General features: G+C 36.3%; 2 protein-coding genes across 2 annotated transcripts; both read left to right on the forward strand.

Annotated features, from left to right (window-relative positions):
* The first annotated feature begins 276 nt into the window (after positions 1-276).
* Positions 277-11,212, forward strand: LOC114323297 (protein NUCLEAR FUSION DEFECTIVE 4). Its single transcript, XM_028270867.2, has 3 exons — positions 277-1,030; positions 9,091-10,025; positions 10,402-11,212. Exons 1-3 carry the CDS (start codon positions 692-694, stop codon positions 10,886-10,888), a joined length of 1,761 nt encoding a protein of 586 aa, XP_028126668.2. The 5' UTR covers positions 277-691; the 3' UTR covers positions 10,889-11,212.
* Positions 11,213-12,846: 1,634 nt separating this feature from the next.
* LOC114323298 (uncharacterized) lies at positions 12,847-17,905 on the forward strand. Its single transcript, XM_028270868.2, has 2 exons — positions 12,847-13,011; positions 14,449-17,905. The coding sequence occupies exon 2, from the start codon at positions 14,514-14,516 to the stop codon at positions 16,842-16,844; it is 2,331 nt and encodes a 776-aa protein (XP_028126669.2). The 5' UTR covers positions 12,847-13,011; positions 14,449-14,513; the 3' UTR covers positions 16,845-17,905.
* Positions 17,906-24,170: the final 6,265 nt, after the last annotated feature.

A 24,170-nucleotide genomic window follows, 5' to 3' on the forward strand; every position in this document is an offset into this window, starting at 1 on the left:
GATTGTCTTTCTAATTTTTTCTACAATAATATTATATTTTCATAATTTATCATTTCTAAATCACTAGTTATACCTCATATAATGAAATATATAACAAATTTAAATTTGAAATTTATCAAATACATTATTAAAAATAATTTTTAAAAATAATAAATTAAATGTGTCAAATATTTTTCTTCGCTAATTATGAAAAGAAAAAAAAAAAAAAAAGAGTATGTTAAAACGTGAAAAGCGAGGCCGAATCTGTAATAGTAATATGCACTAACAGTTCTCCGTGCGGGGCAGAGTGACACCCGACCCACGGACACCCAACTGATGCAATTCTTCCATTCAAACGTTGTTGTCACTGTCCGTGGACTTCCACATGTTATATGTCCTCCACTCCACAAAAATAAATAAATAGAAAAACACAGAGCAGATAAGGGAAGTAAAAAAGATCACGTTTTAATTTTTAAATCATATTTTTTTCTAACCAGTTTTACTTTTCCGAACAGAGACAGAGCACAAACAAAATCACATCACGCAACAAAGACACTATTATCCATTTATTGACAGCCAAACCCAAATACATTATCTTTTTCTAAAATCTCACAAAACCAACAAAGCTAAAGAATCAGAAGAAGCTCCATTATCAATTCATTCACTGTTCTTGATCTGGAAAGGATTTTGTTTGATTGATTGATCGGAGACGATGCCGCAGCAATTACAGGAGAGAATCAGAGCTTTCTTCAACAACAGATGGCTTGTGTTTGTGGCTTCAATGTGGGTTCAGTCTTGTGCTGGAATTGGGTACTTGTTTGGGAGTATATCGCCTGTGATAAAGAGCACTATGGGTTACAATCAGAGACAAGTTGCCATTTTGGGTGTGGCTAAAGATTTGGGGGACAGTATTGGCTTCATTGCTGGTACTCTGATCGAGGTTTTGCCCGTTTGGGCTGTTTTTTCCATTGGTGTTGTTCAGAATTTTGTTGGGTATGGTCTTGTTTGGCTCATTGTCACTCACAGATTGCCTACTTTGCCTTTGTGGGTGGTCAGTTCTCTCTCTCTCTCTCTCTCTGTCGGCAGATAAATACAAATGGTGATTGTGGCATAGATGCTTGAGATTATTTATTTATTTATTTATTTATTTTGACTTTTAGTTGGGTTCTGTTCCTTATGCCCTTCTATTTGCTTGAACTTTCAATTGTTGTTGATGAAATGCAAATTAACTTGATGACTGACTACAAATGTGAACTTGGGTCCCTTTTCTTTCAATTTTCTTTGGCATTTTGGGATTCATTTGCTGGTAATGTGTTCGGGTTGTTGCGATTTTGATGAATTAGATGCATGAAAGGAAATTATGATGCATACTTAGATTGGGGATTTTTAGTTTCAAGTTGGGTATTTTGGTTTGGTGACATGATTTCTGATTTGAGAACTGAATTTGAGAAACAAACAAGTTAAAAAAATGACAGGATTAGGATTAGATTTTTGCAACCATAGTTAGTCTCTTGATACAGTTTACACTGATAGACCCATAGCTTCTGATCGATTGACCGAATGAGAATTACAGGTTCATAGTTTCTTCAAATTGGCTCTAAGTTTTTTGAGGCAGACTTTTGCAATATGAAATGTATTCTCTCTCTCTCGTCATTATATTGAAAAGTGGTCTGGTTCTTCAGTTGTTCTCTTTTCTTTCTTTTGGCAGCAGGGTTGTCTTCTGCAGGCTCTGATTGTCTGTGATCCGTTTTTGGTTGATGAAGACTTAACAAATTAAATTATTAATCTCATCTTCTAAAGTAATTTGGTTTTCAAGAATTAAAAGAATAATAATAAACTCAAATTTGCCTGATTGATGTACTAGACTTAGTTGCATAGAGATTGTGCATGGATCAGATATCACTAGTTTCAAATTGCAATTCCTTCAAATTATTTTTATTATTTATTTATTTTCCTGAGCGACCAAGAAAGGCAGTAGAAACTCTGTGGTAAGTATCCAGCACTTATTATTTTTTGTATTTATTGATGTTAATGTATAAAGTAATGTATAATGTATATAGTATAGTATATTATAGGACAGAGCATAGAAAGCATAGGATTCTTTTCTTTCAGCTGTAAAGGCCAAACACCACTCACACACTTTCATTATTACGCATAGCTTTTGTCTTCTCCTTTCGGTGCTTCCTCTATAAATGAGCATCACTCTTGTAACCAAAATATAGATTGAATATAACATTCATTCACATATCTCACATGGTATTAGAGCACAGGTGTTTTGCCTAGTCTCTTCTTCCGCTGCATCACATTTTTTGCTTAGCAGATTGCTATGTATCTCGTCTGCATCACATTTTCTGTTTGGTAGATTGTTGCATATCTCGTCCTTATCTAACTTACAGAGTGGACCACACCAGAACCTTCGTCTCCTCACGACGAATCCAACGCCACCAGATTCATCATCATCCGACGTTCCACGCGACTCCACGCGCCTCATACACTTGTCCCGTGCTATTGTGCGCCGCAGCCTCATCTGCTAACGTGAGCCGCATGTTTCTGACGTCAGCCCTGGCTGCTTTCGTGCGCCGCTTGTTCTCCTCTGCTATCGTACGCCGCGCACTTCTCTGCTAACGTGCGCCGCGCCTATGACATCATCTCTGTAGACAATGACATCATCCTTTTTGACCAGAATTGTTGACCAGAACAGTCAACTCACTTTGACAAGCCAATTTAGTGCCTTTCTGGTCATATTTTTTGGTCAGTTCACTCCTTTCCCACTGATTTCGACCCTCTGAATTCACTGGCAACCTCGGATTTTTCAGATTCTACCTCAATAGTACTGCTTTTCCCTCATGGATTGCCTGGACTCCTCTAACAACCCTATTTCCATTGTTCTTGACGGGACTAACTATGTCTTATGGGCACAAGCTATGTCTGGGTTCCTCAAAGGAAAGAAACTTTGGCCCATCATCACTGGGGATATGTGCAAACCCATCCAAGCAACCACGGAATCCACTGCCACCACGGAATCCGTTGCCAAATATGTCAACCGTCTGGAGGATTGGGATAGTAAAAACTATCAGATCATCACTTGGCTTCGCAATACTTCTATTACATTTATCAGCCTTCAGTTTGGTCGGTTCCAACTTGACTCTGCTTCCTCTCCAGCCAAGGCCATCTGGGATTTTTTACAAGAACGCTATCAGACTACTGGCCTTGCTCACCAATATCAGCTTCTAAGTCATCTTCACCGTATGCGCCAAGAAACACCTCAGACCATTAATGATTTCCTCTCCCAAATGTATTATGTTTGGGATCAGCTCGCTCTTTCTGAACCTCCATGGGATTGTACTACGGATGCTGCCTTGTTTACTACTTACCGTGACCAACAGCGCTTGGTTCAGTTTCTCATGGCTCTCACTTCCCGTTTTGAGCCAGTACGCGCATCTCTCCTTTATCGCACTCCTTTACCCACTCTTGACCAAGCAATTTCTGAACTCTTGTTAGAGGAAACCAAGTTTGGTCCTCTCCATCCGCACCCTGTGGACTCTGTTCTTGCTACTCCCCAGATTCGGAGTTCTCCTTCACCACCTTCACCATAGAAGTCAACTTTCTGCAACTACTGTCAAAATTGTAGTCTTCCGTCGACTCATCTTCTGGTTAATTGTCCAGTTCGTCTTTGTCGGTTTTGCAACAAGACTGGTCCTACTCATCTCCAGCAAGATTGCTTCCGCAATCCCGCCCGTACCTCTCGCAATGGTCCTTTCCCCGGATATTTTTCCCGCAGCAACTCTCACCGTTCTGGGACTCCGTTTAAACCAATCCTTGCTCAACGCACTGCTGCTGCTGCCTCAGAGGATTTACCTTCCTCTGTCCCTATAGATCCTTCCACTCCAGTCTTCTCTCAAACAGATGTCGAAGCCATGTTTCAACATTTTTGGCAGAATTCCGGTACTCCTCCATCTATTGCTTTGTCTGTCACCGCAGGTAACACTTCCTGGTACTTTGACTCCGCTTGTTGTAATCACATGACCTTTGACCCTACTATTTTTATTCCTCTCTCTTCTACTCCTCATGTTTCTTCTATCCATACTGCTGATGGGTCTCTTCTGTCTGTAAGTCATGTTGGTTCTGTTTCCACCTCTCACTTATCTTTATCCCATGAATATCTTATGCCTGCTCTCACTTTAAATCTTATCTCCATTAGTCAATTATGTGAGCATAGTCTAACTGTTACCTTTTCCCATACTGGTTGTTTGGTGCAGGACCCTCGGACGGGGCAAACTCTTAGGATAGGCCTTAAGCATGGACGTCTCTATGAACTTATCCATCTTCATGTTTCGGATTTCTCTCAGATCACAGCTCCTACCACTGCTACCATTGCTCCTCCTTTATCTCTTTTTCAGCTTTGGCACTGTCGTTTAGGCCATCTTTCTGTTGGTCGTTTAAAATCTTTAATTTCTAGTGGTCATTTAGGTCCTGTAAGTTCTGATGCTTTAGATTGTGTGTCCTGTCAACTTGCCAAACAACCTGCTTTGTTGTTTAATAAAAGTGACTCTGTTTCTCTTGCACCATTTGATCTCATTCATTCTGATATTTGGGGACCCTCTCTTACTCCCACTATGGGCGGCGCACGCTTTTGTTGTTTTTATAGATGATTTTTCCCATTTTACATAGTTGTTTCTTATGAAAAATCGCTCTGAGCTCAAACAACTTTATTACAATTTTGCTGCAATGGTTAAAACACAATTTTCTAAAACTATTAAGCTTTTTCGCTCCAACAATGCCATGGAATATAAAGATTTTGACTTTCTTTCCTTCCTTCAGAGTCATGGTACTCAACCTCATCGTTCTTGGCCCGGTACGTCTCAACAAAATGGACGTGCTGAACGGAAACATCGGCATATTCTCGACACTACTCGCGCTCTTCTTCTGTCTTCTTCTTGTCCGGAACATTTTTGGGGAGAGGCAACTTTCATTGCTGCTTACACTATCAATTGTATCCCTATACCTGTCATTCATAATCACACTCCTTATGAGCGTCTGCATGACACCCGTCCCCCTTACACCAACCTTAGGGTCTTTGGCTCTGCCTGTTTTGTTCTTCTCTAACCTCATGAACGTACCAAACTTGAACCCCGTTCCCGCCTTTGTTGCTTCTTGGGGTATGGTATTGAACATAAGGGGTATCGTTGTTGGGATCCTCTCTCCCAGTGACTTCATATCTCTCGTCATGTGGTCTTTTGGAAACACAAAATGTTTTCCTCTCTCTCTCTCTTCCGTTTGTCCGTTCCCTCATCCTCTCTATTTTTTATTGATCCTTCCACAGATCTATTTTCTGATGAGCTTACTCCACCACCCCTGCCAGCCTCTCTCGAGTTTTTTGATCCGCTTACTCCACAACCCCTGCCAGCCTCTCTAAAGATCGCCTTGCCTACTGGTTTGTCCCATGTCCCTGCTCGCTCTGATGGTCCTGCTCTTGCTCCCTCGGGATCCTCCCCTCCTGCTGAGTCTCTTCCTCTGCCTCCTCCTCCCTCTGCTTGACCACACCGGGTAACCTAACCTTCTACTCGTCTTCGTGACTTTATTGTTGGTTCTACTGCTTTTTCTACTTATGAACCGACCTCCTATCGTGAGGCTCGCTCTAATCCTCTTTGGTAGCATGCTATGACTGATGAATTGCAGGTTTTAGACAAAACTCAAACTTGGGACAATGTTGATCTTCCTCTTGGCAAGTCTGCCATTGGCTGCAAATGGGTATACAAAATCAAGACTTGTTCTGATGGATCTATTGAGCGTTACAAAGCCCGCCTTGTTGCCAAAGGCTTCAACCAAGAATATGGTGTTGACTATGAGGAGACCTTTGCTCCTGTTGCTCGTCTCACCTCTGTTCGTAGCTTGATTGCTGTTGCTACCACCCGACAATGGGATCTTTATCAACTGGATGTGAAAAATGCTTTTCTTAATGGTGTTCTTCTCGAGGAGGTCTACATGCAACCTCCCCCTGGGTCTACTTATCCACCTTATAAAGTCTTCAAACTTCAGCGTGCTTTATATGGTCTAAAACAAGCTCCACGCGCTTGGTTTGCCAAGTTCAGCTCTACTATTCATGAATGTGGTTTCACCTCCAGCTCCTATGATACTGCTCTTTTTATCCGGAAAATAGCTCAAGAGACCACCCTGCTTTTGCTTTATGTGGATGACATGATTATCATCGGTGATGATATTGATGGTATTCTTCGCCTTAAACAGTTTCTTAGCCATCATTTCGAGATGAAAAACCTTGGTCCTCTCAGCTATTTCTTAGGTCTTGAAATCTTTCATGATTCTACGGGTTCTTTTCTATCTCAGGCTAAGTATACCTCTGATCTTCTCACACGTGTTGGTCTTACGGATTGCAAGACTGACTCCACTCCCTTGGAGCCTTAGAGTCGTCTTACACCTCTTGATGGCACTCTTCTCTCTGATGCTACCCTATATCGTCAGTTGGTTGGCAGTCTTGTCTATCTCACTGTTACTCGTCCTGATATTGCCTATGTCGTTTATATTGTCAGCCAGTTTATGTCGGCTCCTCGTACCCCTCATTATGCTGCATTAGTTCGTATCCTTCAGTATCTCAAAGGCACCATGTTTCATGGTCTTCATTATTCCGTCCGCTCATCTCTCTAGCTTTGTGCTTTTTCCGATGCAGATTGGGCTGGAGATCCTACTGACCGCCGCTCTACTACTGGGTTCTGCTTTTTTCTGGGTGATTCTCTTATTTCTTGACGCAGCAAGAAACAATCTCTTACTGCTCGTTCCAGTACCAAGGCCGAATACCGTACTCTTGCTGATACTACTTAGGAGCTTCTCTGGCTTTGTTGGCTTCTTGCTGACCTGGGTGTTACCCCCTCTGGTGCTACTGACCTCTTTTGTGACAATCACAGCGCTCTTCAAATTGCTCACAATGATGTTTTTCATGATCGCACCAAGCACATTGAGATTGACTGCCATTTTATTCGTCAACACGTCACTCGTGGTACTGTCTATCTCCATCCAATCTCTTCTGTTGATCAACCTACTGATATCTTCCCCAAAGCTCATTCTCCTGGCCGCTTCGTTGAACTTGTCTCCAAACTCCAGTTGGTTGATGTTTGTCCTCCTTGAGTTTGGAGGGGACTGTTAATGTATAATGTAATGTATAATGTATATAGTATAATATATTATAGGATAGAGCATAGAAAGCATAGGATTCTTTTCTTTCAGCTGTAAAGGCCAAGCACCACTCACACACTTTCATTATTACGCATAGCTTTTGTCTTCTCCTTTCGGTGTTTCCTCTATAAATGAGCATCACTCTTGTAACCAAAATATAGATTGAATATAACATCCATTCACATATCTCACAATTGATTTAGCATGGATCACTTATCAAATTTCCCTCATCTTTTCCTTTCATTTTCCAAATTCTTACCCAAATTGATGATCCAATCACTGCCTTAGTGTCATTTTGTGTTCTGCCAATCTGAGGATTGTTTTTATATTATAGATCTTTGTCATTAATTTTGTCTAGCTTGGTGAAGCGAAAAGTGTAATTCATATTACAATTCTAGATTAATGGAATGCAGAAAGATATAGAGAGGTGAAATGAATCTAAATGCGGCAAGATATAGAGACGTGAAGGCTTCAATAGGTTTATTAAGATTTTCTAAACTCATCCATTAATTGAAGCTACGGAGGTCACCATGTTGTACTCAAGGTTCACTGTGCAATACTTAGTTTATTGATTTTTTTTTTTATTTCATGATGTCAAAGTCATCACATTCAAGATCTTAAAATTAGTCTACAGATATCAGATTAGTACTATTTTGGTTTTGATGCATTGAACTTGCAAAAACAAATATGTGCATTGTACTTTGAATATCTTGTCAATTGTAGTATTTTTTTTCAGATTTTATGGGATGTGTCATTATAGTAGTATATTTCTGCCACATGTAGTATGGTAAGTTCAATATGTGCAAGGCACTAAATATAAATTTGTTGGCTACATATTTTGTACAAGCCAATTACAATTCGACGCGTGGCAAAATAAGGGTAGTACAGGAAGACTATTCAAATCTTCAATCCTAATCGTACACGTGGCAGTTAGTATTGGTTGTTACGAGATCTGAGTTGCAGTAGATCAGCAGAGACATACAAAGTGATGTGGCATCATCGGTTACTCACATTTGAATTCAAATTTAAGAGGAAAGCCTAACTGCAAGTGATGGCGTAATGGAGCTAATCTTGAGGCAACATGATCAGCGATCATGGAGGAGTAGTTCGACGATTGGAAATACACTTCGATGGTCATTTTTAAGCAGTATAAATAGTAGAGAAGGTCCCAGAAAAGAGGCCCCCAGACTCAGATCCAAAAACCAGTCTTATTCTACTTTACTTAGGTTTATATTTCCTGTTCTTTACATTCTAGTACTTTAAATTCTGCACTGCACTTCATTCATAGGAGTAGTTTCAAGTAGATTGTCGCTGTAAACCTCTACGAGACTGAGTTTGAATCATTGTAAGTTTTTCATTCTAATGAAATACTTTAGTTATTTTTTATTTGATCTATATTTTGCTTAATTCTCCTAAATCAAGGCACCAGTAAAAGTCCTCTTCATTGAGGCTGAGAGAACTAAAACACAATCGTCTGATAATTAGTTGGCAATTAAATTTCTGTAAGGACTGATTGATCCTTGCTGGCACGCTCGCAATTACAATAATAATCTTCGAAAGCCAAAAAGCCAACAAAATTGTTGTCAATTGAATGTAGGATTGAACACATTCTCACAATTTGAGTTGAAATAAATATGTTAATCCATTTAATTTTTATTTCATTATATTTTTTAAAGTTGATTCCATGCCTAATAAATGTTTGAGCTAAGGTTGGAAATTAGTTTTTGCATGTGTATCTCTGCTATGCTTCCCAGAATGTGAGTAAGTGAGAGATGGGGCATAGTTGACTGATTGATTGATTGACTCGAATGGCAGTAGATTAGTTGATTGATTGGCACACATTATTTGTCTTTAACTGACTACAAATATGGGTACTTAATCTTTTTTCTCTAATAAAGATGTCAACTCCATTTATGTCTGCAGATGTGTATTTCCATTTTTGTGGGAACAAATGGAGAGACCTACTTCAACACAGGAGTTTTGGTGTCCTGTGTGCAGAACTTTCCCAAAAGCCGTGGTCCTATAGTGGGGATACTGAAAGGATTTGCGGGGTTGAGCGGTGCAATTATAACTCAATTTTATGCCATGATCAATGCTTCTAATCAAGCATCACTGATCTTGATGGTTGCAGTTTGGCCAACAATTGTAATTGTTTCTTTGATGTTCATTATTAGACGTGTGGGAGGTCACAGACAAGTTAAACCATCCGATAATTCAAGCTTCTTCTTCACCTATAGCATCTGTCTTGTTCTAGCAGGTTATTTGTTGGTCGTCTTGTTGCTCGACGATTTTGTTGATTTGAACCAGACAGTTGTCACAATACTTACAGTTGTATTGATCATTATCATATTGCTTCCGATTATAATTCCTGTTAAATTGGTTTTTTTCTCGGAACCAAGACCCCTGATAGAGGAGAGCCTTCTTGCTGAGCCTCAAAGAGAAGAATCAAGTAAATCCGAGCAGGAACGGAATAATGAGGTCATTTTAAGTGAGGTTGAAGATGAGAAATCTGCAGAAGTAGACTCGCTTCCAGTATTAGAAAGACAAAAACGAATTGCTCATTTGCAAGCGAAACTGTTTCAAGCAGCTGCTGAAGGAGCGGTAAGGGTCAAGCGGAAGAAGGGCCCACGTAGAGGCGAGGATTTCACTTTAATGCAGGCATTAGTAAAGGCTGATTTTTGGCTTATTTTTTTCTCCCTTGTACTGGCTTCCGGTTCTGGTTTGACAGTAGTTGATAATATGGGTCAGATGAGTGAATCTCTGGGATTTAGTGACACACACATATTTGTATCCATGATTAGCATTTGGAACTTTCTCGGCCGTGTTGGTGGAGGATACTTCTCTGAGATCATCATTAGGTTTGTGACGCGATCCCATTCTTTGCCAAGTTACAACATGCTTTCTATTTCTTTGTTGGGTAAACTACACAGTTGGTCCTTCTAATTTGAGCCAAGTTTCAATTTGATCCTTGTCATTTCAATTTGAACAATTTGAACCCTACACTTTCAATTTTGTTACAATATAATCCCTCCGTTATTGTTAAAATTTTGAACCAATGTTACAACAAAACTGAAAGTATGGGGTTCAAATTGAAACTACAAGGACTCAAGTAACACTTCGCTTAAACTACATGGACTAATAATGTAATTGCCCCTTGTTGGTTTCTTTGAAAGAAAAAAAGAAAAAAGAAATTGCATATTTTCTTCATCCCTCTTTGTGTTCTTCATTTGCCAGGAACTATGCCTATCCAAGGCCAGTGGCAATGGCTGTTGTTCAGGTCATAATGTCATTTGGGCTCTTCTATTATGCCATGGGTTGGCCTGGGGCAATCTATGTCGTGACGGTGTTAATAGGACTTGGATATGGAGCACACTGGGCGATTGTGCCTGCTGCAGCCTCAGAACTGTTTGGCTTGAAAAGTTTTGGTGCATTATATAATTTCCTTACACTGGCAAGTCCTGTAGGCTCTTTAATCTTCTCTGGTGTCATAGCCAGTGGCATTTACGACTATGAAGCAGAGAAACAAGCTTCTCTCAAACAGTTAGTGTCGGGAATACCTCTTATGGAGGATGAATCACTCTCTTGTTCCGGTATCATATGCTATTCAATCACTTGTGGTATTATGTCAGGACTTTGCGCTATTGCAGTTGTGCTGAGTTTGATTGTTGTGTACCGGACTAGGAGTGTGTACGCACAACTCTATGGAAAGTCACAAGCTTGAGATGCTGCTAAAGATGGTCTTTGCATGAGCGCAAGGGTGAAGGAAAATACCCTCGCCTCTTTCTTATTTTGCTGAAAACATTTTCCTGGAGAAATTAAGATGGGGCCAACAATAAGCCAACTTTTAGCTGCTCTGTGTTCCCAAAACAAAAAAACCCAAAAATAAACCACATGATTATTGATTTGTACCAGTTTGTTTCAGATATCAAGGCTGTTTTCATTCTTCTGTGAACCATGAGCCAGAGGACATGGGTTTGTAATTTGTGTTTGCAGCTTATTCTATTGTCATTATATATTAATGAATTGCCGATTACATTTATTTCAAGTCCCTTTTTTCTTTGTTCTTTCTTTTTTGCATTCTTTGAGTTCTAGCTTCCAGTGGAATATTTACAAAATTTTAGTGACTGCTAAGCCAAATGATTTGCCATTTGATGAATGTGAAAATTGTGGTTTGTGACTCTTTTAAGTTAGGTATATATATGTAGGCAGAGATTGGGAATTTTGAATTCACTTAGAAATCTAATAATGTGTCTACTCATCACTTGTTGAACTCGGCTTTCTGTGTGAAAGAAGAAGCTGTTGTATGCTTGTTTGTTTGGATGGTTAGAAAATGTTTCAAGTTTTCTGGGGAATGTATTGAGACTTTCCCTATAAAAACACCAAGGACCACAATCACTAGTAATTATCTTCAGGGATGAATGAAATTGTAGAATCATCTATCTGTCTAATGTAACAGTCATATTTTACTGTCATTGAGATATTGGCAGCGCATGCTTCTCTCATATCCCATTCAACTTACCTTAATGCAATGTGGATCTTAATGTGCTGAGTTGGTGCTTCGGAAAGATTATTCGGTCAGAATATTCTGCATTTGCACCGTCCATGTGGGTCCCACTCAAGCGTCGCTTTTTTTTTTCATTATCAAAATCTGGATGAGTTTTTCATTAAAATTAAAAAGTAATGATATTACTAAAATAGACATGTTCAATGAATCATCCATGGAAATCTCAACTCACTGGACTCATATCAAACATAAATAAAATCATTGTACTCATACATTGGACTGTAAAGTAGAAAATAAGGGAAGAAAATAAAGTAAACCAATTGTTTTGGTGAAATTTAATGAAGTTTCTCCATATGGTCATGGTTGCCATACATATATTCCAATAGTTTAAGAGCCAACCCTGCAAAATATTAACAAATTTAGACCAAGCACAACAATTCACTATGGTTGGCATGATATTTTGATAAGATTGTAATTTAAACTACTCTAATCCAACTCAACTTGTTAATAGTTCATTTAAAATTAGCTTATTAGGTAAACAAATCAAGTTTGAACAACTTATTACTCATCTCCATTTAATTATACACTTTTAAAAAATCAAGTTTCGTGAGCAACTTGATTACAACTCGTTTGAGATCAACTCAAAAAGTAAACATCTCAAATTTAAATGTGTTTTGAAATTCATTAAATTTTCAAGTCAAATTTAAACGAAATACTACATGACTCGGCTGTCCTCTACTTTGAAATACAAAAGAAATTTCATCTTGCTTCTATTATACAGTATGTCAACAGATATAATAAACTTTATTTATGTGAAATTCACTAAAGCTGAAGAACAAAACTCAAATTTGAAATTAGACATATTCAACTTTGAAAACACACAGGCATTATAAGATAATTCAAATTTGAAAAACAAAAGAATTATTGGAAATTTACAAGAAACAATAAATATGTTATTATTACTTACCAACTTTTTTTATTTTTTTTATTGTAATTTTCTAGTAATGACAAAAAATAAATAAATGTTGAGTTCTAGAATATTCAGAGTATAATTAAACTACCAAATTTAGATAATTAATGGACTAACCCAATGCTTTGGTATAAATAGAAGGAAAAATATACTCCTTTTTATTTATATATATATATATATATTGTTATATTGTTATATTTTCTCTGTTTTAAATCTGTAATAGGGTTTGTGAAATCGTCACAATAAATCTTGTTCTGAGAATTATTAGTATTTTTATGTTTGATTTGGGTGGAAAAAAATTAGAACAGAATCTAATTTGTTAGAAATTCATCAATGGCGTCTTATCTACAGTTCTCATTTCTCAAATAAGGTAAGCAATCGTATCTTTGTTTTTAATCTGAACTCTATATCTGTATCTGTATCTGTATGTCTATATACACTGTCTTTGATTTGTGCTTTGCATGGAAGTAATTTTTATAATTCAATGTGGTTTTTTAGATTGTGCATTGATGATAAATAAGGACTTTCTAGGGTTTAGTCACATACAGTAGATGTGAGATCTCAAGTATATCAGATTCTGATTGATGGGTTTTTGTTAATTTTGCTTTTTGCAAGTAAAAGTGAGTAGTTAATGCCTGTGCATTTTCTGCTCTCTTCAGTTTTGGATTCTATTCTGTTTGTTCAATCCAGGGACGGATTCAGAATTATAAATTTGAGGGTCTACTCTATAGTTTAAAAAATTGGAGGCTACTCTATATAATTTTGAAACTGTTTAAAAAAATTTGAGGTTGCGAACTCCTATAATTTTAAATTATTTTAAAATTTATAGTATAATATATGATATTTTTTAAATTTTTGGGGGTGTGGCCGCCCCCGAGCCCCCCGTAGATCCATCATTGGTTCAGTCCGGAAGAGTCAGAGGGTTTTTCTCTGAATTTGTTCTATGATCACTGAAATTTGGTAGGAATGACTAATGTAGATGGTTTTTCTAACTACTGTTCTTTGATTTTTTTTATCACCAATTTATTTGTGTTTTTTTTGAAGATCAGTAGTTTTGTTAGATCATTTTCATAACGGTGGTTGTTGATGCCGATCGTGTTCAAAGTACTGTTTTTTGAATTTCTTATCACCAATTGATTTGTGTTTTTCAAATGATCTGTATTTTAGTTAGTTTATTTTCTTAATGGTTGGTCGCTAAGAAGGTTTCTAGATCAAAGGATATATAATTTTTGGAATTTGTATATCTGGGTTTTTCAAAAGTTTGGAATTCTAGTTAGTTGATTAATCATCATTACCTTTGCAATTTTGTGAGATATGCTCATTAAGTATTTAGTCGATTATCATCATTACCCTTGCAATTTTGTCGGTTTCTCATTAAAACTTTTTGATGTAACAATAGAAAAATCTTTGGATTTTGTAAATAGAAAGATGCATTTATTCGAGTGTTTGATTTTATCATTATCGTATACCTAATCATGAGCCGATAATTTCGTGTTCAAATAGTGCTCTATGAACTTCTTACCACCTATTGATCTAGGTTTTCCAAAAGTTTGGTATTCTAGTTAGTCGATTATGATCATTACCTTTGCAGTTTTGTTGGTTGCTCATTAAGAATCTACTGACGTAAGGATAGAAAAACCTCTGGATTTGGTAAATAGGAAGATGCATTTATTCAAGTGTTTGATTTTATGGTTATGGTTATGACTAACAATAATGACCTAATTATACTCCGATAATTTCATGTCGTCATTCTCTTTTTTTGCCAAAAGTGGGTTCCTACTGGCAATTCATTATTTTGGTGTATTAGGGCTTGCACACAGAGGAGGAACATAAGAATTAAATAAGAAACGGAGACCGTGAAACATTGAAGAAATGGAGTGTAATAAAGACACTGCTGCTAGGGCAAAAGAAATTGCGGAGCAGAAGTTGACAGAGAGGGACATTGATGGAGCCAAAAAATTTGCTTTGAAAGCTCAAAACTTGTTTCCTGTGCTTGAAGGTCTTCATGAATTCATGGCGACCCTTGATGTGTACATTTCTGCAGAGAAAAAGATAAATGGTGAAGTAGACAGGTATGGGGTTCTAGGCGTGAATCCGTTCTCTGATTATGAAACATTGAGGAGACACTACAGGAAACTGGTTCGCACTCTTCACCCTGACAAAAACAAGTCAGTTGGGGCTGAGGAGGCATTCAAAATGCTCACTGAAGCATGGAGTTTGTTGTCTGATAAGACTAAAAGAGCAGCATATGACCAGAAGCGGAATCATAAATATGAAACTGGAAATTCATCAATGCCTGCCGGTAAGAACCGGTTGGATACTTCCACCCACAATGATGATTCAAGTGTAAAGGATCAAAAGAGTGATGGTATTCCCCAACCTATTCCCATTGCACCTCGTCCTGCAAAACCAAATACATTTTGGACTGCATGCAACCGATGTAAGATGCAATATGAGTATTTAAGAGCTTACCTCAATCGAAAGCTTCGCTGTCCTAATTGTGATGAGGCCTTTTACTCTGTGGAGGTGCACCCTAAAAATGATCCAAACCCGTCCACCCCGTCACCCTCCTACTGCCAGAAGCAAAATGTAAACCGTCACATGGAAAACAACACTTCTGCTCCAACTATGGGAAAACCAGGGTCTATAGGTGTTGGTTCAATCAATAGTCCAAACATGAAGCAGGGTTTACTTTCAACACCAGGTAGTGTTAGAAGTGTGCCAGCATCAGCTTCCTCAGCTGGTCAAAATGAAAATACAAGTCAGAATTTGAAGAGAGTGAGTGAGGTGGCACAGATGGGAGAGGTGGCTGCTCAGAGGAAATGTGGTGCTTCTAAGAAAACGGGTGCCAGGTTAGCTTCCAATGCTGCTTCTACTTTTGGGCCTATGAAAAAGAGTTGCATTCAGGTGAATGTTACTGGAAGAGAGATGCCTAACCAAATGGCAATGCCTAATCAGAAGGTTAGCTTAGGAACAGAAAGGTTCGGCACTTCTGAAACTATCCAGAATAACAGTGCAAAGGAGACGTCACAGTTAGAAATTCGCAATTTGCTGATTGCAAAGTCCAAGATGGAGATCAGGAAGAAGCTCAATGAATGGAATATGAAAGCCGCACTGAAGGCTTCAATTAAAAATGGTAAGAAGATGGGAATGGAAAAAAAAAATGGTGAGAAGAAAGATGGAAATAAAAATGCTGCATTTGTAGAAACTAAGAATTCAGTCCAACCCAGAAAGTCTTCCCTTGTCGCTTCTAATATTGATTCCAATGAAAAGGCTGCTGAAACAAAGTCAATGATTGTTACAGATCCAGAATTTTATGACTTTGACAAGGATCGGAAAGCGAAATGCTTTGGTAAAAACCATGTTTGGGCAGCCTATGATGACGACGATGGAATGCCTCGATACTATGCTTTGGTTCGTAGTGTGGAATCCAAGCGTCCTTTCAAGTTGCAGATTAGTTGGCTGACCTCTAAAAGTAATGCTGACCTGGGCCCTCTAAATTGGGTCGATTCTGGCTTTACCAAGACTAGTGGGGATTTCAGGGTGGGCAAGCATGTAAGCTTTAGCAATCTCAATTCCTTCTCACACAGGGTCAAGTGGATGAAAGGCAAAAGAGGGGCCATTAAAATTTTTCCCAGAAAAGGAGACGTTTGGGCTCTTTACAGTAACTGGTCTCCTGATTGGAATATGTTTACACCAGATGAGGTGATACACAAATATGACATGGTAGAAGTGCTTGAAGATTATAACGGGGAGAGAGGTGTAACTGTTGCTCCACTAGTTAAAGTTCACGGCTTGAAGTCAGTGTTTCACCAGAATTTGGACCCACAAGAAACAAAGACAATTCCAAGAGAGGAGATGTTTCGTTTCTCTCATCAGGTCCCTTCGTACATGCTTACTGATCAAGAATGTAAAAATACTCCCAAGGGTTGCCTGGAGCTTGATACAGCAGCTATGCCTCCGGAACTTCTCAAGGTCATTACAGAAGCCAAGGAAGTAGAAACAGCTAAAAGGGCTACCAAAGAAGATGGGGTGGAGAGTTTTGGAAAAGCTAAGGAAGACTTGCATTTGGAGGAGAGTGGCAAAAGCACTGACCAAGAAGGGATGATTGAAGATTTGAAAAATGTCCACACAAAAGCAATGTCAAGCAATGCAAAGGAATCCGAGGAAGAAGAGATTGTGAAGGATACCAATGAAGGCTGAAGCCAAGGAATCAGCAAGGGTAAGAGATGGTGAAAAAGAAAAAAAAAAAAAAAAAAACAATGAAGCCAAGGAATAAACAGTGCTGGTTTGTGTTGAGTAATCAGTAGTTCCAGTTTTCATTCAATCTCCAATGGTCAGGTGGAATAGAATTAGAAATCTGAAAATTACCCACCTTAGGTAGTTGTAAGAAACTAAAGTTTTTTTTTTGCCTTTTTTTTGTTTTGTTTTGTTTCTTTTGTTTTTCAATCTTGTCAGTCAAACAATGTCTTGCCTAAAGCCCTCAACCATATTGAAACCGATCCAGCAGTATTCACAATCACCGCGGTATAGTTTTGGAGACCATACAGTTTTTTTTTGAAGTCGCAGCTCTTTTCTGCAACTTAAAAAACAGTTTTGAAAGTGCACTCGTAATTTAATTTGCAGTATGTAATAGCTGTTTTTACATTTTTCCTTTTTTTTAAATACAAAGGAAAAACCTTTTAGAAAAGACTAGACTAGACTTTTTTTTTACCAATACACAGAATTCTGTAAGTATGAGCTAAGGATCTTTTTCATGTACTTTTGTAATGCTCAAGTGTTGGATCACCCCATGTGAATGGAGAACCCACTACTCAAATGGAGGAAGGTAGGTGGCTCACCAACTCCAACCCACTAGAGAGTGGAAGAAGGTAGGTGGCAACCAATGAGGTTCTCCCTCATTTGTGTTTAAATGGAGGTGTTGGATAGGCAAAATTGAGAGAACTAAGAGAGCAAACCAAAGAGAGTGAGAGATGTGAGGCGGAGGACCGTCTCTCTCTCGGTGTGAGCGAGGGAGATGGGTGAGTGGGTGAGTGAGGAGAGTGTGAGCTCCTCCTCTATTGTAATCTTTCTGTAATTTCTCTATTGTTATAGTGATAACTGGTTACTCTCCTGTAAACGTAGGCTTTGTTGCCGAACCACGTTAAGACAAAAAATATGATGTCTCCTTCTGTGTGGGCATGTTTTTTTGCTTGGTATGATTTCTATAAGGTCTTGGGCGGAATCCCGATCCCCTACATCAAATAGACTTCTTGAATTTGAAATTTCTGCTTTTTTCTATTGCTTTTAGTTGATTCATATTTTTTTATAAATGTATTTACAGTGCATTGTGCTCTCTTCTCTTTCTTGAGTCATGCTGATGATTGTTACTACCACATGAAAAATTTTGCTGATTGTTCTGTGGTTCCTATTTTTTGTCCTGCAATATGTGTTTTTTCGTAAGTGGTCCTGTGAGGCAGTGACTATCAAGGAATGGCCTTAAATGTGTAAACTGACCATACAAATACAACGGCTTTTTGGCTGGTCAATAGTTGTGTTGTAAGACTAAGATTGCGAAGGTTCATAGGGATGGAATAATGGAAGGCCTTTGAAATCCTGGCCGTAATGTTCTTTCAGTAAATATGACAATGGAACAAGCTTAAGTTCCCCCATTTTTTATAGTGGAAAAATAGTTTTTTGAGAAAAGCTTTTATTGAAAAATATTTTCCTGTGTGATTGCTACCCTATGTCAGTGGTGGTGGTGATAGTGTGATATTGGTAAGACAAATTTTGATATATCTGGTTAGGTTTGGAAAAAAAATTCTGCCTTTAAAATATAGAAAGCATATTGGTCTCTCTGTTGAATTTTGTTATTCATCATGCCAAGCTTTAAAAAATGTGAAAAATGTTCTGAACAAGAAAATGCGAAAAGTAATTTTCGCTGAAATTGATTAAGTGTAAGGTCGGAATTTGTATGTTGGGGACTGTTGCTCACGGTTTGGTTAGACGCCTAGTGTGGAGTTCTGCTAGATGCTGATTATGTGACACTGGAACTTTGTCTTCATGTTTCTTGGTGAATTGGGTTTTGTCATGTGGTGACACCTCCATAGCCAATCATACTTACTGTTTTTTTTGACCCCCAGATGCCTTTCTGCCGAATTTTGCTGATGATTGGCAGGTTGAGTGTTGAATTTTGCTGATGTTTTTGCCCTATCCTGGGTGGGTTATGAATTTTGACGATCTTCATGCTGAGTGATGCTCTTTTTGGACAGCTATGTTGAATCTGCTGTTGAAAGCATTGTTTGAGTTAGGTGTCTGGTGTTTTTGTTTCCTTATGCTGTGTTTGGTTGGAGTTTTTGAGGTGAGATTTGGAAAACGAATGAGAAATGTAATCCTATTTATGTTTGGTTATAATAAAAAATATATGGGAAAAGAAAGGGGGTGAGAAATAAATAAAGAAATAGGATACCTTTTAGGACATCAATTCTATTTTATAACCAACACAACCAAACATAGTTGGGATTTGGAATTCTATTAATTCTTTCTCCTTTTCCTTTCATTTCCATTTCCCTTTCCATTTCCCTTCCCAAATCCCCCAACCAAACACAGCGTTAGTGTTAGCTTACTGGTGTATTATGATGGTTGTGCTGGTGGTGGTAGTGCAGTGTATTTTGTGTGCTGGTGGTGATGCTGCCAACAAAAGCTTCAATTTTGTCACCAAACAAGGGTTGTTTGGTGCCTGAATTCACTGATTTTGGTGGTAAGGTTTGGCATGTGGCCTGTGCAAGAAGAGGTGAATGGTGAAGGGGAAGACAAGCTCGATGGAAAGGAGGAGAAGAGAAGAAAGAGAGCAGAAGGTGCAAAATAAGGCTTTCTCAGCAACTAAGGAGATAAAATATGTGACATCAACAATTTTTGGGCCAACATTATTAACGGATAATGTTTAAAAAGAAAAGGAGGGCATTATCAAAATTATGTGATGTCCTTGCAATTATGATAAATTTCTTATTATAATATTCACTTATAAAAAATAAATGTACCCAATTTAAATCATACATATAAATATGTATAATGATAATTTGTGGTTGGGCCGAGCTTGAAGCACTTTTTTCAAACTCAATCCACATTATAATTGGGTTGAAAAAATTTGACAAACTTAAATTTATGAGCCTAAATTATAATTTCAAATCCTATAAATTGTGAACTAAATAATGAGCCTGTCATCAGGGGTGCAACTGAAGCAGGTTCAACCTGAACAATCCGAGCTTACTCCAAATTTTTTTAGGGCTTGAGTAAGATATTTTTGAATTCGGTACGGATTTAGACAAAAATTCAGAAATCCGAATTAAATTTTGATGGGCTTGGACAAAAACATCAAATAACCCGAGCAACCTAAAATCCAACTTATATATATATAAATATATAAAAATATTAAATATATATAAATTATTAGCCATTACATAATATTAAAATAATTTAAAGCATTAAATCATACTGAATATATATTATATACACAAGTACCACAATACAAAATTTTATTTTTTTTATTCTTACTCATAAATTGTAAAAACTACCTATGATTTATTTTGATGTTATTAATGATTTTCTAAAAAAAAATATAAATAGAGTGTAGTTTTAAAAAATTAATAGTTTAGCTAGAAAAAAAACTAAAATTTATGTGTAATTGGGGCAATTTGAGTTTGACATGGGTTTGGCTTGAATTGACAACTTTGGATTACAATTCAAGCTTGGGTAGACCAGGTAAGTTTGAGAACAATTTGAGTTGGACTTGAACAACCTCTCAACCCGTTTAAACCTACCTGAATTGCACCCCTACATGTTAGGCTTATGTCTATTCCCATTTTTACTTTCTATCATCAAGTGTTGTCTTAGTATGTAAAAAAATAAAAAATAAAAACAAAAAACAAAAAACAAAAAAACTTAACCATAGAGGAGTAACAAGTTAGATACTATGGGAGCTAAGGACCCTTAGTGGTGCTATATTGCATAGTCATTCAAGTATATACTGGTAAGTTGTAGACTCATACATAGGTAGGGATTTAAACTTACACTTCTTAATTATATATTGGTAAGTCGCAGACTCGTACATAGGTAGGGATTCAAACCTACACTTCTCAACTATATATAGGTAACTTGCAGACTCGTACATAGGTAGGGATTCAAACCTACACTTCAAACACTAGGCATGGTTCACTAGACCTAAAAGACTATCTTATAAACTTTGTGTACTGTTTCCCAAAAGACTAACCTCAAGGGGAGTCGAATTGAGATTTGACTATACAACAATGATTCATCCCACTAAAAACATCACCACTAATAGCATTAATGCATTAAAAAAGTAAAAAAAAAAATAAAAAAAATACAACTCCAAAACCAAAACATCACATCATTAATGGCGGGACCCACTGCCACCTAATTAGTGGGAGCACTAATTAGTGCTCCCAAGCATTTTTCTTGACTATAAACCTTGGATGTAACACCCAAGATTTTTCCACTCGACCAAACCCTTGTAATCCGTTTAGCTTAATTTTCACAATCAATTTTGAAAGAATATAAAATTTTAAAATTTGTATGGTTGAGTATTTTGAAAATAATTTTAGAAATTTGAAAATCCAAAACTTGTTTGGTTTTGAATTTTCAAAATTAGTTTTTGAGTTTTTCTATTTTTTGTGTTTTGTTGTCTTTAATGAACTTTTTTCATATTTTACTCCATTCTTTTCTTTTTTTTTTTAACTTTTTAGATGCAGCTACTCTAAATGTATTTTTTGTATTTTAGTCAATTTTTTTTACTTTTTGAGCCTTTAAAATTAATTTTTGAGTTTCGATTCGTATTTTACTCATTCCACACTCGTCATCCGAATTTAAATTTAACATATTTTTTCACTATTTTCAATTTTTTTTTATTAATTCGAATAGAAATTCATTTTGGTTTTAAATTTTTATTTTAATTGACAAATTATTTGTTTACAAAGTTTCATCTAAAAAAGTTCAATTAACTTGAAAATTGATCTAACCCATATTTCAACATACATATTGGTTCAATTAATGTAACTTTGGTAATAGAGATAAATTTGATTTGAAATAGTTTTGGGAATGGAGATAATTTAAAATAAATTCGGAATAGTTTAGGGAATAGAGATAAATCTAGAATAATTTTGAAAATAGTTTTGAAAATAGAGTTAAACAAATGAGCTTTCAATTTTTAGCTCTCAAAAATTGTTTTGAGAGCCCAAATCAAACAGGGTCTTTTATTTCGTTTTTTGAAATTTGGTCAGACTCCCTCATAATAAAACTTTCATGCATTAAGAGTAAACACAAAAATAATTTCTTCAAAAATCCAACACACATTATTACCAAAATATCTTTAGTGAGTAATTTAATATTTTAAACTTTAAAATTATATAACTTTTGATTTAGATGTCGCTTTTTAATAAAATTAGTATTTTTAAAATTCTCTCGTCAATATCTATCAAATAAGATCCATGTTGGCTATGAAATTCTTTAAAAAATAAAAAATAAAAAATTCACTGTCAAAATTAACATCAATAATAAAATTTTACTTTATCTCAAAATAAAATGTTACTCTAGTTCAAAGCAAATTTTATTGTAAAATTTTAATTTTTAAATAATAAAATATCATCATCATCATCATCATCAATAAGAGAGTTCTAGCCAAAGTAAATGTCTGCTGTCATTTATAAAATAGATTATCACCAAACAAAACTCAAATCAGAATAAAAATTTTATTGTAAATGAGAGTAAATTTTTGTTGACATTAATTTTGATAGAAAAAATTTATTTATTTATTTTCTTAAAAACTTCATAGCTAACATGGTTCTTATTTGATAAATCTTGATGAGAGAATTTTAAAAGTACTAATTTGATTAAAAATCAATATATAGATCAAAAGTTATATCATTTTAAAATTTAAAATATATAATTAGTTACTAAGTGCAAAATTATACCTAAAAAAATAAAAATAAATTTGTTGGTCCTTCATGAAAGAGACCTTAATTGGTAAGGAGTTTACAAATTAAAAAAATTTAAACTGTCTTTTTCACTAAAAAAGGACCCAAAGAGGGAGTTTTGGATTTGGTCCACTTTCATCAATTATTTTTTTGGAAAAATTACCAACCAGAAGAAATTTTAAAAAGTTATTACATATGTATAAACAAAATTTATATTTTTATTTATTAATATTGATAAAAATTATCATTAATTCATAATTGTTTTTAAATTTTATGCTGTTCTCAGACATTCCCTTAATTTTTTTTTTTCTCTCCATCAAACCCCTTGATTTTGTTTTAATGCAAGTCCTGTCATGTCCAACAAGTACATGATGTCTTGAATTTCATTTTGTTCCTAAATTCAACTTCTATGCGAGCAAAATGATGAATGTGAAAGCTTACAAGCCTTTGCATTTTATTTTTTTTATAATAAGATGGTTGGTTAATTTATGTGCACTTTGACTAATTTCGAGGTCCTGAAATTAGGTGTGTAATTCGGGCGGGTTCATTCGGATTGGGGGTTTGCCCAAGCCCAGCCCGAATTGTATTTGACAGTGCCCAAGCCTGCCCAAACCCGACCATGAACCCGAGCATTGCTGTCCAAGCCCGGACCAAGCTTTGTATTTTGAACTCGGATTAGCCCGAATTATCCGAATTGCCCGAAATTCACAAGTCCAGAAACCTGTAGGTAGACCAATTATCAACACATTTTTATCACTTCTTGCTTAAGAATCTAGTATACGGTACTTCCAGTTTTCTTTTTCCTGTTATTTTTTACTATTTAATGACCTCACTTAAAATAATTTCCATTTGAAAGGGGTCCAAGAATTTAAAAAATCATAACTGGCTACTAGTTTAAATAGTCAAACAAGATACAACATTGCTCTTGATATTATATTAAATAAAAAATAAAAAATAAAAATAACTCTTTTATTTAATTTATATATATTATATAATTTATTAATATATTAAATTCAATTCGGGTTTGGGTTGCTCAGGTTGGCCATTGATTCTGCCCAAGCCCGGCCTGAAGTACAATTCGGACATCAAAAATCTGTCCAGGCCCGTCCAAATTACAATATATAGTTGTCTAAGCCCTAAAAAAACTCGGGCTAGGCTCGGGTTGCTGGGGTTGAGCCCGCCCAAGTTGCACCCCTACTTGAAATTAACAACCGAACCAACTTCCAATAATCTTAAGATTTAAAAATGTTTAGCATTCATAAAATTCAAATATGCAGCGTTTTAGGTGATATAAGCCTGGGTTCTTCTTTCTCTTTTAATGAAAATGTTTACAATGGATGATTATACGAAATCACGAAATACACTGGCTATTTGCAAAGTTAGGCTCACTTTTTAAAATATTTTTTCATTAATTATTTCTTTTACACAATCACAAGGTCTTAAAAATATGTTTAAAAAGTGAAATTTTATATCATTTTCCTTACAAATAAATGGCGAATTACACTAACAATCATTATAATTTGGGATTTGTTTCACTTTTATCCCTGACCTTTCAATTGTA

Source organism: Camellia sinensis, chromosome 15, assembly GCF_055761805.1.
Source record: "Camellia sinensis isolate YWXY chromosome 15, ASM5576180v1, whole genome shotgun sequence".
NCBI classification, from domain to species: Eukaryota; Viridiplantae; Streptophyta; class Magnoliopsida; order Ericales; family Theaceae; genus Camellia; species Camellia sinensis.